Source organism: Orcinus orca, chromosome 18 (genome assembly GCF_937001465.1).
Source record: "Orcinus orca chromosome 18, mOrcOrc1.1, whole genome shotgun sequence".
Lineage (NCBI taxonomy): Eukaryota > Metazoa > Chordata > Mammalia > Artiodactyla > Delphinidae > Orcinus > Orcinus orca.
In genome coordinates, this window is record NC_064576.1 from 440,427 (window position 1) to 457,209 (window position 16,783).

The 16,783-nt window shown below is 63.2% G+C and overlaps 1 protein-coding gene across 3 annotated transcripts; it reads right to left on the bottom strand.

The window, feature by feature from the left end:
* Positions 1-219: 219 nt before the first annotated feature.
* Positions 220-15,846, bottom strand: GRK1 (G protein-coupled receptor kinase 1). 3 transcript variants are annotated; one of them, XM_049701012.1, is made up of 8 exons: positions 15,354-15,846; positions 13,288-15,133; positions 11,569-11,696; positions 9,509-9,666; positions 8,735-8,818; positions 6,039-6,163; positions 2,744-2,945; positions 220-1,654 (listed from the first exon to the last, which is right to left on the bottom strand). In XM_049701012.1, the coding sequence occupies exons 2-8, from the start codon at positions 13,984-13,986 to the stop codon at positions 1,356-1,358; spliced, it is 1,695 nt and encodes a 564-aa protein (XP_049556969.1). In that variant the 5' UTR covers positions 13,987-15,133; positions 15,354-15,846; the 3' UTR covers positions 220-1,355. The 3 variants fall into 3 exon arrangements, with proteins under 3 accessions (XP_049556969.1, XP_004273633.1, XP_049556970.1); XM_004273585.3 differs by having other exon boundaries at positions 13,288-14,882; positions 15,255-15,846; XM_049701013.1 differs by lacking the exon at positions 15,354-15,846 and having other exon boundaries at positions 13,288-14,882; positions 15,048-15,066.
* Between the last annotated feature and the right edge of the window lie 937 nt (positions 15,847-16,783).

The following is a 16,783-nucleotide window of genomic DNA, read 5'->3' on the forward strand; positions in this document are numbered from 1 at the left end:
GCGCCAGGGCCGACAGGGCGACTGGTCCTGCCGACAGCCCGGCCTCCCTTGGCCGCGGGCCCCCATCTCAGCCTCCCAGGCGATGCTCACGTGGCAGTTTCAGGTCACAGACCAAAAGCACGGGACGGCCCTTCAGGGCCCTTGCAGGACATCGTGGCTGCAGCGCACAGGAGAGAGGGTCGTCCTGCAGGTTCCTTCACCAGGAGAGGGGCTTTAATGCCCTCGGTGCACAAGGGACCCGAAGATACGCTGAAACATCCCCACCAACGAGCCGGCCTCTTCCACCTGATGGCTGTCTGAGCCACAACAGCCCGGGGCCAGCCTCCTGCAGTGGCTCCAGGCCAGCGGGGCCACTGGTCCCAGGTGGCTGGGCCGCAGCCTCCAAGGTCGTGCCCCTCAGGGTCACTCCTGTCCCGAGGCTGCTGGGGGAGCAGATGGCAGGGGTGCTAGCCACACTCGGCGTGACACTCTGAGGGCAGAGGCGCTCAAGAAAGGGAGGGGACTGCTCCCGGCCGTCAGGCAGCAAACCCCACGCAGCAACACCAGCCCTCCTGGCCCCAGGAGGGAGGCCAGGAGAGGGCCAGGCCTTGCAGGACAAGAGGCAGAGTTGGGGTGGGAAGCAGGTGCCGGGTGCGGGGAGACAGCCGCTGGCCCGTTCTGTCTGCCGGGGGTGGGCAGCTTGTGTCCAGTTGTCATCAACTGGCGATGGTCTCAGGATGAGGAGAAGCCAAGGGGGTGACCACCGCGGTCAGCGTCACCCCCAGGCCCCTGTCCCTTCCCCTCCTCCTGGACGCCCAGGCCCCGGCCGGCAAGGGGACCCCGCTGGAGACTCAGCACCGGCAGATGTGCAGATGGCATCCCCAACGTGTGGGCGGGGACCAGCTCAGCCCCAGCAGTGACCCGACAGCTAGGGGCGGGGCCAGGAGCTGGGCGCTAAGGGAAACCGGGCCGGCGCACAGTCCGGGCCTCCCAGCGGAGCCCGCAAGCCCACAGGCCAGGGTTTGCCGACCTCTGAACCAGCCCAGAGAAGGCAGGGCCTGCGAAGCTGCAGCTGCGGTGCAGGGAGCCCGAACTGAGTCTTCACTCTCGCCGCCCAAGCCGCCGCCAGCTTGCACGTCCGCTCCAGGGCCTGGAGAGCCACACGTCGCTGGTGCATTCCGTCCTGGGACCACCGGATCCTTTTTGAGTGAAAGGGTGCAAAAGAGGTAGGCTATCTACTGCTGGCACTCCTGACCCTGCGCGGGAGGCCGGGCTGGACCGGCTTCCTCTGTCCTGCCTGTGCTGAGCGCCGGGCCACAGCCATGCAGCGGCCTGGCGGGAGGGGCTCAGCTGACCCATGAGGCGCTGCAGCTGGCCTAGCAAACCAGACACAACCCCGACTTGGACGAGGGGGCCGCCTCCGGCACGGAGATCCCCTTCATGTCGTCGGGCATCTGCCCGTCAGGCCGCCACACGTTCAGGTCCCCAAAGATGCCCTTCTCGATCATCTCCTCCTGCCAGGGGATGGGGCAGGTGCCGGTGGCGAATTCCTGGAAGAATTCTGTGTCCTCTTTGTCAAAGGCCACACCCCTGACTGTGGAAAAGGCACCCACATCCTGGATGTTCTTTGCATAGACAGTCCTGGAGTCTGGGACGAAGGGGGGGGTCAGCATCCCTGTGAGAGGACGGAAGACACGGGGCGTGAAGGGCCAGCCAGCGGGAGGAGGCGGCCGCGCTCAGCCAGCAGGGCTGCTGCCCACATGCGGCCCTGGCGGTGACAAGGAGAGCGACACCCGCCACAGGGCGCTGAGCCAGGCTGGAGACTCAGAGTCCGGTCTGGACACACGTCGCCAGAACCCAGCCCCCATCTGCGCCCCCTCCGCCCCGCCCAGAAGCCCCGTCATGAGGGTCGGCGGGCCCTTGGCTGCACTGCCCCCGACACCGCTGTGCCCACCGTCTCTGCAGACCCCCAGCCCCAGTGCCGGCCTCCCCATCTGCAGGTCTACACCTCGATCACAACATGCTCGGAACTGAACTCCCTGTGCCTTCACCCGATCCCTCCTCGGCACAGACCCTGTGGCCTCAGGACTCAATCCGGCTCCGGCTTCCCGGGTCCTGACCGCTCGCTCGGGCTGCCTGATCTCCCCGGGCCTGGGGCTGGTCTGGGCAGCTCTCCCTGGCACCCGGCACCTTCAGATCAGCTGGGGCTGCCACTGCCCTGACCCTTCCCCACCAAAGAAACTTCTCCTACGGGGGCGTCGGGCCGTGAGGTCACAGGCTCACACTTCCTGGGTGTGGGTTCTGGTGGGTGTGGCGGGTGCCACGCTTCTCTCCCGCAGACACGCGTGCACACACACACTCGCACACACTAGTTTGCACGAGACATGACAGCAGACTCTGGTGGAACGAACGACGGCTGGAGAAATCCCGCCTCGACTTGGATCGCAGGCTCCTTCAAGGAACTGCCTGACAGCGGGTTCAGATCTTCAGCTCACAGGTGTTTCCTGCACACCCCATCCAACCCTCGCCGCCTCCTCGGGTCCCCAGGAGAGCCACCCCGTGAACATCCAGTCCTGGGCACGCTGGGATGAGCAGGGAAGAGGGACGGTGGTGTCATCGGGGGCAGAGGATGCTCCAGGGGTGGGGTTCGCCCAGGCCGCCCGCCCCCCGACCTCACGCTAAGCTGCCAGACGCCAATGGGACGGGGCGGCCAGCGAGGGTCGCCTAGGAGCCCCCAGCCCCAGCTCCCACACGCGGACAGTACCGGCCTCCAGCTGCCGCCAGCTGATGTCTCTGAAGAGGGGGCTGGCGCGGAGCCCATCACAGGAGCCGTCCCTGAAGCCCAGGCGCCTCTCGGGGTCCTTCTGCAGCAGCGCCTCGCAGAAGTCCTTGCAGGCCTGGCTGAACTTGTCGGGGTAGGTGACCGCCTCCTCCAGGACCCGCTGCTTCAGTTCCTTGTTCTCCACCTGCACGGCGGACACAGCACCGTCAGCCCACGTCACACCCCTGACACCCACGTCACACCCCGGCCAGGCCCACCCGCATCGCCCCAGCTGCCACGGCAGCTCCGGACACGGCAGCTCCGCGGGCCCGGCCGGCCCTGCTCTCGGGGGTGCCTGACTCCACCCTCCCGCGTGTTAGCCCTTAAGGGCTCAGTATCGCTGGTCAGGGCGTGAGACCCTGAAGGTGGACACCTTGCACTCCCACAACCATCGCCCCCAGCCTGCCCGGCGAGGTGGCAGAGGTTTGCCGAGGGCAGATGCCCCCTGGGCCCATGGAGCCTTAGTGCAGACCAGCTTTCCCGAGCGTGACTTCCAGCCCACAAAGTTCACTTCCGGTGGCTCCATCCCCAGGGGGCTCCCTGACAGTCAGCCCGGAAGTCTCCAGCCCCACCTCAGCTGAACGCTGCCCGTGTCCTCTCCCTGTCGGTCATATTTGCCCTTCCTGAAACGCCCTAAAGGGTCACGGAAGTGGGATCGTCCAGAGTCACTCTTCCGGGGCCAGGTTCTTTCATTCATAGTGGGGGGTTTGAGACCTGTCCATGTCACGGGTACCGAGGCTCCTTCCCGTCGAACACAGGGACCTCGGGTGGACCACAGAATGCAGGGACCACAGGTGCACTGAAGATGGACCCCAGAATGCATGACCCAGAGATGGGCCATAGCATGAAGGGGCCACGGACAGACCATGGAATGGAGGGACCACGGAGGGACCATGGATGGACCACGGATGGACCATGGAATGGAGGGACCACGGAGGGACCATGGACGGACCACGGATGGACCATGGAATGGAGGGACCACAGATGGACCACAGAGGGACCATGGATGGACTATGGAATGGAGGGGCCACGGATGGACCATGGAATGGAGGGACCATGGATGGACCACGGATGGACCATGGAATGGAGGGACCACGGATGGACCATGGATGGACCACGGATGGACTATGGAATGGAGGGACCATGGATGGACCATGGAATGGAGGGACCACGGAGGGACCATGGAATGGAGGGACCACAGATGGACCACAGAGGGACCATGGATGGACTATGGAATGGAGGGGCCACGGATGGACCATGGAATGGAGGGACCATGGATGGACCACGGATGGACCATGGAATGGAGGGACCACGGATGGACCATGGATGGACCACGGATGGACTATGGAATGGAGGGACCATGGATGGACCATGGAATGGAGGGACCACAGAGGGACCATGGATGGACCACAGATGGACCATGGATGGACCACGGATGGACCATGGGATGGAGGGACCACGGATGGACCAGAGGATGGAGGGACCACGGATGGACCATGGATGGAGGGACCACGGATGGACCATGGAATGGAGGGACCATGGATGGACCATGGAATGGAGGGACCACAGATGCACTGAAGATGGACCCCAGGATGCATGACCCAGAGATGGGCCATAGCATGAAGGGGCCACGGACGGACCATGGAATGGGGGGACCACGGATGGACCAGAGGATGGACCACGGATGGACCATGGAATGGAGGGACCACGGATGGACCATGGAATGGAGGGACCACGGAGGGACCATGGATGGACCACGGATGGACCATGGAATGGAGGGACCATGGATGGACCATGGATGGACCACGGATGGACCATGGAATGGAGGGACCATGGATGGACCACGGATGGACCATGGAATGGAGGGACCATGGATGGACCATGGACTGGACCACGGATGGACTATGGAATGGAGGGACCATGGATGGACCATGGAATGGAGGGACCACGGAGGGACCATGGATGGACCACGGATGGACCATGGAATGGAGGGACCATGGATGGACCATGGAATGGACCACGGATGGACTATGGAATGGAGGGACCATGGATGGACCATGGAATGGAGGGACCACGGATGGACCATGGAATGGAGGGACCATGGATGGACCACGGACGGACCATGGAATGGAGGGACCACAGATGGACCACGGATGGACAGACTATGACGGTTCACTTTCTCATAAAAGCGTCTCCTGCCCATTTTCACCAGAAAACAGGGCTCCTTTCAGGGCTGTGGGCTCAGCCAGGGCTCTGCGGTGGAGCTCCTGTGGTGGCCTGAGGCCAACATGGACCCCACACTGTGTTGCTTTACTCTGCTCTTCTGAGCTGAGGTCGGGGAGAGACCCGTTGCTGGAGTCCAAGGCAGAGGTGCACACGCACAGAGCGACCCTACGCGTTAGTCAGCAGAGGGGTTCTCACTCTTGGGGGACTGGAGACCAGACCGTCCCCACGACTATCTCAGGAAAGGAGCGGGGACTGGGCGGGGGCCCTCGGGGAGGTCCAGCAGAAGAAACTGATGGCTGAGACCTCCAGGCAGGCCGAGGGGCCACGTCTAAAGTACAGTTCTCCCCAGGCCTCCCTCCTCAGCCCCACAGACAGGCTTAGCTCTGAGCAGAGTCAGCATGGGGTCCGGGGAAGAGGCTGCTTTGCTCCTTTTGCGAACAGTGCTGGCGGCTCTGAACGACACCTATTCGCGGTTCCGCTGGGCTGGCAGAGCTCCCCGGGGAGACGCGGGGCTGCCATGTGGACAGGAAGCAGGGGGCACAGGAGGCAGGGCCCCAGCACAGCCACCCCCGGTGCCAGCTGCCCCCAGGACGTCCAGGGAAGCTGCCGTGCCTGCAGCACGGCCTGAGCATCCGGGGAGGCGAGCGCCTTGGCCTCCGGGAAGGGCAGGGAGGCCGCCGGCGGGGGAGCCACGCCCCCCAGAGCAGCACCGCTCGTGGGGGCGGGGCTGGGGGGTGTCCGGGCTCCTCTCCTCCTGACAGGCTCCTTGGCGCACGGAGACCCAGGAGATGAGGTCGCCGTGTGCACCATGAGAAGCCTAGTGCTCCCCGAAAAGAAGGTCACCAGGTCAGCTGGGGGACACTGCTCCTGTGACCCCAACAAGGAGGGTCACTAGGTCCCGCGGGGACACTGCTCCTATGACACACACACACACACACACACACACACACACACACACACACACGGAGCTGATGCCAGCTCAGCTGCAGGGACACCGCTGGCCACCTCCTACCTTCTCTCCGCGGGCTCGGAAGGGGCCTCTGGCCGCGATCATCTCGTACAGCGTGACCCCCAGGGAGAAGTAATCCACGGCAAAGTCGTACTCCTCACCCCGCAAGAGCTCCGGGGCCATGAAGCCTGCGACAGGAGCACAGCGCGACTCGGAGACCAGCACACGGGCTCACACCTCCCGTGTCCCCGGAACCCAGTAGGGTCCTTGCGCCGGGACATGCGGGGCTGCCCCGCGCCCACCCACTAGGGAGCGCTCCCCCGGTGTGAGTGTTCCCTTCGGTACAGCCATCCCTGGCGGGAGCCCCCTCCATCCAAGGTGGATCTCACCCCCACTGTGCTGCCCATGGCGGACAGAGCCAGTGTCTGAGGCTCACACAGGACCTGTGGTCAGAGGCAGGCGCTCAGACCCGAAAGGGCACAAAAGGAGAGGCTGAAACCCCGACGCTCCTAAGAGTGGTCCGGACGCCCAGCGGCCCGTGCGCTCCACTTCTGGGGAGTCGGGGCCACGTGCGGGGCCTGCAGGCTGAAGGGGACACCCCGAGAGCCAGCTCTGGCTTCCATCCCTTTGTGCCCCGTGCAGAGGCCAGCCCAGGGCGTGGGAAGGGTAGACGGGCAGCACCTGGGGCCCGAGGTCCACTCCCCCGGGGCCGGGTAGGCCGTTGAGGCTAGGCGCCAGGGTGGCTTCTGTGCTCGGATGACTAGACATCCCCCCAAAGGCAAAGCTGAGCATGTCCTTTTGTCTCCAGCACCGCCTGGTCCTTCAGCGTTTACCTGCGTTCGCGGCAAGTTCCCAGGAGGGCATGGCTGGATAACACGGGCCACGCTGCTGTGGCCACAGGACATTCCCCCGGAGGTTACAGGAGCCAAGTTCCAAATAACCCCCTGGCCCTGAACACAGCGTCTTTTCAGGGATTACAGTGCTGGCCAGACGGCCCAGACTCTGGAGAAAGACACGTTCCACCAACCACAACTTCTCCATGAAAACGGGCCCGAGAGGAGGGCCCACCGACCACAGAGACGCAACATCCCTGCAGCAAACAGCCCGCTGGCCCCTCCAGTCTGCTCCACCCGCTGGGACCCAATGACACGTCTGCCTCGCGGTGTCTCACGTGGCAACGATGAACCTCCTTCACGGGAAAGACGGCTCGAGCGGGCAATGGGTGAGTGCACGCAGCGTCAGTCTAGGCGCCAGGTCCTCCTCCCCCCGCCCCGAGCCCCGCGGTGCTGGCACAGCGAGTGCCCCTTTGCGTGGACTGCAGCTGAACCGGGGGCGGAGGCTCGGCTCTGGGGACCTGGGCCGGAGGGAGCAGGGGTCCAGGGGAGAGGGTACGGAGGGCTCCCCGAGCCTTCGCTGGACGCCCCACCTTCTAACTCACACCGACCCCAGCCTCCGCTGCCACTGCTTGAGGCCCTCGCGCCCGCCTGACCCCAAACGCGCAGGTCAGCACAGCCCGCGGGCAGAGCCACGCCGTCCAGGGCTCAGAGCCGCTCGGCGGCCGCGGCAAAGCCTGGGCGCCCCCTAGCGGCCGGTGGGGCGTCGTGCAAGCAGGGCCGGTGACACCCCAGGTCCACCGACTCCAACCCCGGACCTGATCCGCCAGGAATAGGCGAGCGGCATTTCGCTCACACGCTCACGCCCTGGAGAGGAACCTCAGAGGATCCGGAAAACTCACAACAGGACCTCTTCCTAAATAAAGCCGCAGATGAGACAGACCCGCCGTGGCAACAGGCACAACCCCCAAAGGAGCCCAAAGCGCAGGACGGGGGCCTCGGGGGCAAAGCAGGACCCGGGAGCAGCTCTTTGTCCCCGAAGCCGGACACACGCGGAAGAAGCAGATCTGCTGAGAAGTCCTACAGAAAACCCGGGCCATCAGGAGGGCAGAGCGCTCGGAGCGCCTGCTGCGCCGTGTGTGAGCGTGAGCCTGTCACCCCAGGCCCCTGCGGTGAGCACCGAAGCCCCCCCGCCCCCACCTCCCGCTCGGATGCCTCTTCTCTGCGCCCACCTGCCTGGGGGTGAGAGGAGATGGGGTGGGGACAGGAGGCGCCACGCACGCACATGCACACAGACACACACACGCACACGTGCACGGTCACAGACACACACACGCACACGTGCACGGTCACACACACAGACACGCACACGTGCACGGTCACAGACACACACACGCACACGTGCACGGTCACACACACAGACACGCGCACGCACACGTGCACGGTCACAGACACAGACACGCGCACGCACACGTGCACGGTCACAGACACACGCACGCACACGTGCACGGTCACACACACAGACACACGCACGCACACGTGCACGGTCACACACACAGACACGCACGGTCCAGGGGCCACCTCACAGCTGAGCACCTGCCAGGCCCTGTCCCACCCACCCTGCCTCTGTGCTGCTTCCCTCGGTGCAGACCCCCAGGCTCTGCCCGTGGCCGGCGCTGGGGAGCTTCCGTCACAGAGGGCACGCGTGGCAAACAAGGAGTGATTGTTCAGGGGGTCGGGGGTCGTCCCTGCGTGGGTGCCAGTCCCGCAGCCTCACCCTGAGACGGGACGGATGAGGGAGCATCTTCCTGACAAGCCCCAGCCCTCACCGTGACGCCCACCCCAGGCCGCGGGACCCCAGGACCCCGGGCCTCGTCCCCTTCGCCCCCATAGCGGCTGCCCTCACCCCGGCTCTCAGGCCCTCACCTGGCGTCCCCGCATAGCCCTTGGTCTTGGTCTGCCCTTCCTTCAGCTCCACGGCCAGCCCAAGGTCAGAAATTCGGATGTTGCCTGGAGAACAAACATGGGGTCAGGTCACACGCGGCTCCGCAAACAAAGGCCCCTGGGGCTCCTGGACACACACACGTGCACAAGCAGGGCGCACACACGCAGGGGCCGCCGCTCCCCGCTCAGGCTGCGGAGGGACCGAGGGTCCCAGCAGCGCTCGCAGCTGGAATCCGGGGCATAATCCCCCTAAAGCCAGCCTCCTCGTGGCTCTGTCTTCCCCGAGCTCTGCAGCAACGGCCTTTGGGGCACCAGTGTGTCCGTCTGACCTGTGATGGGGAGGGAGGGGGGGTTCTAAAGGGACTTATGGGAACCTCAGTCTTGGGGGTTATTTCCTGATGAGAATCCCAGTTTGACTCCTCACGAAGACAGCAAACAAAGCGATCGGGTGGGGACTCGGCCATCACCCTTAGCTGTTTACTAATAGTTCCTCACACGCCGGCCTCCTGGACTAACTCCCTGCTGCCCTGGCGCCTAGTCATGCACCAGATTTCACCAAAGTCCGTTAATCATCTCCACTCGGGGATAATGCCACGCGGTGGCAAAATAGCAGAACGAACAGTAAACAAACTCGAGACGTGTCTTGGCGCCGTAAAACTGCAACGAGCGTTTATCAGAGCGGCTCCCCCCCCACCGATGCCCAGTCAGGCTACAGAGGTGAGCAGGCGAGGGGAGGCCGCGCGGGGGCCGCCTCACCGTCGTCGTCCAGGAGCACGTTCTCGGGCTTGAGGTCTCGGTAGATGATTCCTCGCTGGTGCAGGTGCTCTAGGCCGCTGATGATCTGGGCCGTGTAGAAGAGGGCGCGCGCCTCCGGGAAGCCGGGGTTCTCCTCGTCCACGTTGTAGATGTGGTACCTGGGGGCAGACGTGTGGAGCCTGTGCTTCTCTGGCACAACCAGGAGCCGCGTGCCCACGGTTCTGATGGGAAGTAAAATCTCGGGAAAGCGTCGAGGCCCCCGAATCCCACGTCGTGTCGGCAAAGTGTCCGTCATTTCAGCCTCGGCGTCCGGCCTTAGCGGCCCGCGGCGGAGCCTGGACCGCCGGCCGCCGGTGTCTGTGTCCTCACAGCCCCTCAGCACAGCTGTTACAAGGGAAAGGCAGGGCAGCTCTCCCACCCCACCTCCCCTGCCCCGGCCCGCGGGGGGTAACAGGGAAACAGGCCCCAAAGCCACTTTACGGCCACCAGTGAAGGAGCCAGGCAGAGGGAGGCGAAGGCGGGCCGCGGGACAAGCCCCAGCCCCAACCAAAGTGAGCGGCTGACCCAGAGCCCAGGAGGCATGTGGGCCGTTTCCCCAGAGACGCGCAGACTCCCCGGTGGGCCCTCGGAGGACTCCCCCCGGCCTCCCGGACTCTCCTATCTCCCGTTTCCCTGTCACGTTGTACAGAGATGCAAAACCTAACAAGCAAGGTATTTAAACTAGAGAACAACCAGGGAGAGGAGAGGCAGGCCCGTAATCTCGAAGGAAACAAGAGAGGAACCCTCATGTCAGCCGGAGCGACAGCACGAACGGCTTCTCTGCTCCATGTGCATTTTACTAGCGTCCTGTAGTGCAGTGCGGGGTAGCACGATGCGGTGCGGTACAGGGTCACGCACAGCGTCCTACATCGTACAGTGTGGTACAGGACGGGGCAATGCAGGGCAGCGTGCTGCAGCACAGGGTCGTGTACCGTCTGACGCAGCGCGGTACAGTGCAGTGCAGGGCAGGGTAGTACTATCGACACGATGTAGCATACATAGTGCAGTGGAACACAGCAGCACATATAGCGCAGCGCAGTGTAACATAGCACAGCTCAGGGCAGGGGAGGCGAGCAAAGCGTCACGATCTCTCCGCTCTCCAGCTCGTGCTATTTGCGCTTCCAGACCCTTCGCTCCTCCTCCGTGAACGTGCACAGGTGGCTCAGGCAGGGCCTCAGAGCCTCACCTGGAAAGTGGGGCCAACAAGCTCACCTGGCAGAGTTTCGGGGCAGGCGAACGCAGGCCCGAGAACGGAGGCACAGCGACGGCCCCCTTGTGTGAGGGCCGTGCGAGTCGCCTAAGAGTCTAAGGTGTGTCAGCCAGCTCTCCGCAGCAACCTCGGAAGGCCAGTATTTCACCTCTATCCCCGTTTTACAGACCAGCGCGCTGGGGCAAGGGCGGCCTTGTTGCCCAGCCGGCAAGTGGGTCTTTCCCCCTCTGAGAGCCAGTGATCCAACTGCTCCTGGAAGCCCAGGGCCGGGCCCTCAGGTCTCTGGCAAACCCAGGCCCCGTACGGCAACGCCGCCCTCTGGTTCCCCCTGCGGTGGGTGGCCAAGCCACGGTTCCCGGAGTCGGCCGCACGGTGCTTCCACTCTGCCACCACCCCCAGAGTGCGTCGTTGACGAAGCTTGTCTTCGTTTGCCACCCCTCTTAAAGCGCGGCCCTCGCCCCCCTTGAGGCCCCTCCCGCCGCCTTATCCACCGTCCAACTAGCACTCGATTCGCAGCTCCTCACGCCCTGCTGCCCTCCCTGCTCACCCCGCCGTCCGCCTGAACCCGAGGCCCGCAAGACGGACCCCTGACCCGAGAGCTTGACCGCCTCGCCCAGGGTTCCTGCACTTCACTGGGACTGAGGACACGTCGTTTCGAGGACCCGCAATCCGAAGGCAAAGAGGAGGACTTAGATGGGGGCAGGGCTTGTCTTCACCACCACGTCCTCAGCACGTGGGAAGGAGCCCCCCTGCGCACTCGGCCGCGTGAGCCCTCCCGTCCCGATCCCACAGCCGAGAGGCGGGCGCTGACCTTATGTCGCCTCCATTCATGACGGTCATCACCAGACAGAGGTCGGTTTTGGTTTCAAAGGCGTAGGCCAGAGACACGATGAACCTGCTGTGGACTTTGGCAAGAATCTTCTTCTCCACCATCGCGCCCTGGAAAGCAGGGTGAGCGCCCAGGGTTAGGCGGGAAAGTGATATTGCCAAAAACGGCCAAGCTCCACAAACCAGAAAACGTCACGATAAAACAGAAACAGGGCTTCCCTGGTGGCGCAGTGGTTGAGAGTCTGCCTGCCGATGCAGGGGACGCAGGTTTGCGCCCCGGTCCGGGAAGATCCCACATGCCACGGAGCGGCTGGGCCCGTGAGCCATGGCCGCTGAGCCTGCACGTCCGGAGCCTGTGCTCCGCAACAGGAGAGGCCACAGCAGTAAGAGGCCGCATACCACCAAAAAAAAAAAAAAAAAGTGGCTGTACAGAGCAATTGCAAATAACTTAGAGACATGCCTCACACGCCCCGTTTCACAGAGACAAGACAGGGCCTGGGAACCCACCACGTGCAGAGGACTCCGGGGTTCCTAGGGCCGCCAGCAAGGGGGCTCCTGCCAACCAGCCTTAGACATGTGGCTGAGGGTCCCAGCAGGTCCCCAGGCAGCCTGTCGGCACTGACCTTCCCTTCCAGCTCTTCCCGCTGCAATCCCAGCCCTTCTCCTCCCATCCAGGCCTCGGAACAGCACCGTTTCAAGCCACCCCGCATCCTGTTCATTTTCTATATTGATTTTAAGACCCCATGAAGTCCATTTAAAGTGTTTTTGAAAGCTGTGCTGGGTAAGGAGAAAGAGCCCTGTCGCAGGAGGAGTTCCTGATGTTGAGAAGCCCTTTCTACCCGCTGCGTGGGAAGATTTTAGGTGGATTTTACTCTGCAAAAGTTTGATAAGTTTCCTGAACTCGGGAGAAGAGAGGCTTAATACCCTAACAGTTGGATTCAACTTGCAGGTAGATGGCCCTGAGGGTACCTGCTGCCCGTAGAGGCCGTCAGGCAGAGCACCATCGAGGGGCCCCCGGGGGGGGGTGCTCGGGGGCAGCTGCTGTTTGCCCCCAGTGTGATCTGTCCTGTGCAGCGGGAACGGGAAGGAAGCCCACGCAGGCAGACGCGCGGCTGGAGATTAAGCAGCTTTGGCTGACCCCGCCCGAACGGGGCCTGAGGCCAGACGGAGAGTGGGCGCCGCTCAGAGCAGCTGCTTCCACCACCCCCAACCCCCAGCCCGGACAGCGCTGCACGCGGGCACCTTGGGGCCTCCCCACACCAGCCCCGGGGAGACTCCCCCTGCAGCCTCCTCCCAGCACAAGCCAGGGAACGTTCCAGAAGGTCAGAGTAAAGGATCTGCAGACTCATCCCAGCAGCCCTGACACCGGCTGCCGCACCGCGTGGCCCTGGTGGCAAGCTGAGAAGCGTGGTGCCTGTGGCACAGGACCCACGCCAGCCACGCAGAGGCCGCCCCGCCAGGAGGGCCGCCCCGGGCACTGAGGCTGGTGGTGTAGAGCGGCTGGACAGGCAGAGCGTCAGCGCCACCAGCGCCTGCCGCTCCGAGCCAGGGGCTTGGTCGCCAGGCAGACAGGCGGACTCGACGAGGGGGCGCGGGGCGCTGACCCCGCCCAGGGCCGCACGGCGGGAGCGCCCCCCACAGGGTGAGCCGGCCCAGGACGCCCCAGCCCCCACCCGCTCCCCGGAACGCCTCGGCGGCCCACCTTGTACCCCTTCCTCTTCTTCAGCCGCTTCTTGTTCAGCTTTTTGCAGGCGTACATCTTCCCGGTGGCCTTCATCTGGCAGGCAGACACCTCCCCAAAGCCTCCCCGCCCCAGGACCCTGAAGTCCAGGAACCAGTCCTCGCCCACGGGCTGGGCCTCCAACCACTTCCACTGCAGGAAGCGCTGGAAGTACAGGCTGTCCAGGTACTGCTGGAAGGGGACCTGGCTCAGGTGCGCCAGGGTGGCCTGCAGGAGGGGCTGGAAGAGCCCGTCCCCGGCCCCCGCCGGCCCCTCCCGGACCTGCGCCACCATCTCCTTGTCCAGGAAGCCGCAGAAGAGCTTGGCCTGGGGGTCCAGGTACTCGGCCCGGATGGCCTGGGCCTTCTGCGGCCGGAGGTCGTCACCGGCGGTGTTGTAGACCTCGATGTCCCTCCAGAGCTCCAGGGCCGGCACGTGCTGCTCCTGGGCCTGCAGGAACTGCTGGAAGAGCCGCTTGCCGATGGGCTGCTCCGAGCACACGCTCTCGAAGCCCAGGTCCAGGCTCGCCTGCAGCGCCCCGCACTTGGACAGCGGGGGCAGCTTGAGCCGGGCCAGGTACTTCCTGTCCCGGGAGGTCGGGCCGCTGCTCGCGTCGAAGCTGGCCCGGGCAGCAATGAAGGCCGAGTTGGCCACCACCGTCTCCAGGGACCCGAAATCCATCCTGGCGCCGGCCTCCCTCCGCGTCCGGCTCCCACGTCCCAAGCCGGCCTAACCCACTGCCCTTGGCCTCTGGCCCGTTCCCACCCTCTGCGGACAGGAGGATGGCCGGGCACCGGGAGCCCCAGGAAGCCCGCTGACCCAGCTCAGGCGAAATCCCGGCTGGAGTGGAGGGCGCACAGGGCGGAGCAGGTGCCAGAAAAAGACAATCCCTAAGCCGCTCGCAGGGATTAGACGGGCCACCTGCCCCGCTCCTTCCCGCGGGAAGGACACACCTGGCCCAGGCCCAGCGCACGGGAGCCCCGAGCCTCCCCGTCCGGCCCGCTGGCCCGCGCAGATGAGCTGGACCCTCCGCCTGTTTCCTGGTGGGGACACGGGGCCCAGGTGAAGGGAGGGGGCCCAGGAGAAACCTGAATTCACAAAGATGGCTGGTGTTTTCCCCACTATGTGTCATTTTTTTCTTTAGAAAACCCGCGAGTGAGAATAAAACCAGCTGATGATAGGAGTTTAGGAACAGGCTTTCTGGGCGTCCACGGGTGAGACCCCTGGCCAGGGGACTGGTCACTATGTGAGGACCAACATTTGTCCTGACCTGACGCTGAGAGCAGCTGTGTCATGCTGGCGGCTCTGATGACCTAACGTAACCCCGGCCCTTGCCCAGGGATCAGCTTCACATCAGCCCCTGCCCTCACCTGGGCTGTGCTGGCTGGTGAAGGAGAAACGCCAAGAGAAAGGTTCAGGTGAAATTAGGACGGGGATGCAGGAGACACCAGCTACACCCAGGCTGAGGTCCCACACAGAGAGAGGCAGGAGAGAGAAGGGAACGAAGAGGCCAGGGACACACCAGGGGCACACCTGAGACACACCTGGGGGACACCTGAGACATACCTGGGGCACACCTGGGGCACACCTGAGGGACACTTCGGACACACCTGGGGCTCACCTGAGACTCACTGGGGGCACACCTAAGACACACCTGGGACATAGCTGGGGCACAGCTGGGACACAGCTGGAGGACACCTGGGACACACCTGAGGCAGACCTGGGGGATACCTGAGACATACCTGGGACATACCTGGGGCATGGTTGGGACACACCTGAGACAGCTGGGACACAGCTGGAGGACACTTGGGACACACCAGGGGCACACCTGGGGACACCTGAGACATACCTGGGGCTCACCTGAGACACACTGGGGGAACACCTAAGACACACCTGGGACATAGCTGGGGGCACTGCTGGGACACACCTGAGGCACACCTGGGGGGTACCTGAGACATACCTGGGGCACACCTGAGGCACACCTGGGACATACTTGGGGCACAGCTGGGACACAGCTGGAGGACACTTGGGACACACCTGGGGCACACCTGGGTATGGCCTTGTCTGCCTTGTTCTAGTACACAGTAGGTGCTTGGTACATGTATGGGAAAGAATGACAAGCAAGTGATGGGGGTTGGCTACAGTTTAGAGAGGGGAGGAAGAGAAGGGCCACAGAAATGAAGAACACCCCAGCCAGAAGAGGCCGGGTAAGCAACCCCACGCAGGGAGGAGAGGGTCGAGAGGTCAGTGAGATTCTGTCAGTGGGTATGGGGAGACAGGCGGACTCTGTGTAGCAGTCGGGGAAGCAGAAATAAGAACTTGCAGCTGAGCAGGTGGGTTGGTGCGTCCAGCCTGGCACTCACTAGCAGGCGACCTTGAGCTGATCTCTTCAAACCCTTCCTGCCTTTTCTTTAACCCGTCAGTGTTCAGACGGGTCGGCGGCTCCGGCTCCAAGGCGTGTTGTGGACCGGAGCCCCTTCTACGGTGTCTCTCACCGTGTGTCCCCAGACAGCGCCTCCCAGCAGTGCGGGGACACGAATCACCTGGAGAAATAAAGATCTGCTTCAGTGGGCCTGGAGTGGGGCTGGCACCCAGATCAGGAAGCCCTGCGAGAGGCGGTGTCTGAGGACGGCAACTCCCACTGGATTAACGCTGAGCTGAACTACCTCCTGGGGAAGTGGGAAGCATTCAGATAAACGGCGTTAAACATGTTTGCGATCACGGGACTCAGAGATTGAAGAGTGAACTTGGCTCTCTAAGAGGGGTCAAGTATGCAGAGCTTCCCAAACTCACTTGGCCCTTTTTTTAAAGTTTTTATTCAGAGTAATTGTAGACGCACACGCAGTTAAAAGAAATAACCCAGAGACCCCTGCACCCCTCACCCAATCCCCCAGTCGTAGCATCTCCCCCAACTGCAGCTCAGGATCGCAGCGTGGATACGACGCCAGCACAGCAAATGCTCAGGAACCCCTGACGCCACACGGTCCCCCTTCACAGACACCCACCTCCTTCCCACCCCAAGCCCTGTCCTGAACCCCGGCAACCACTGATCTGTTCTCCATTTCCATAAAGTCGTCCTTTCAAGAATGCTTTGTACGTGGAATCACACAGTGTGTCACTTTGGGGGTTCACTCTTTTCTCTCAGCATGACTCCCTGGATTCACCCAGGCGGTTACACGCACCTGTAGGTTCACTGCTGAGGAGTATTCCATGGTGTGAATGGACCACGGCTGGTTTAACCATTCACTTGTTGAAGGACACCTAGGTTGATTCCAGTTTGGGCTATCATGAATAAAGCTGCGAAAAACATACAGATATTCGTGCAGATATAAATTTCAGTTTCTCTGGGATTAATGCCCAAGAGCATATGTGCTGAGTCGTATGGTGTTTGCATGTTCAATTTTTTAAGAAACTGGCAAACTCTTTTCCAGACGGCTCTACCATTTTATATTCCTGCCAGCAACACACGAGCGATCCA

Coding starts and splice junctions, on each gene's coding strand:
- GRK1 (XM_049701012.1), bottom strand. CDS start 13,986: ATGGATTTCGGGTCCCTGGAGACGGTGGTGGCCAACTCGGCCTTCATT. Junction 9,667..11,568: donor ATGAATGGAGGCGACATAAG/GTCAGCGCCCGC, acceptor GTCTGCCCCCAG/GTACCACATCTACAACGTGG. Junction 1,655..2,743: donor CTGGCGGCAGCTGGAGGCCG/GTACTGTCCGCG, acceptor GTCCTCTCACAG/GGATGCTGACCCCCCCCTTC.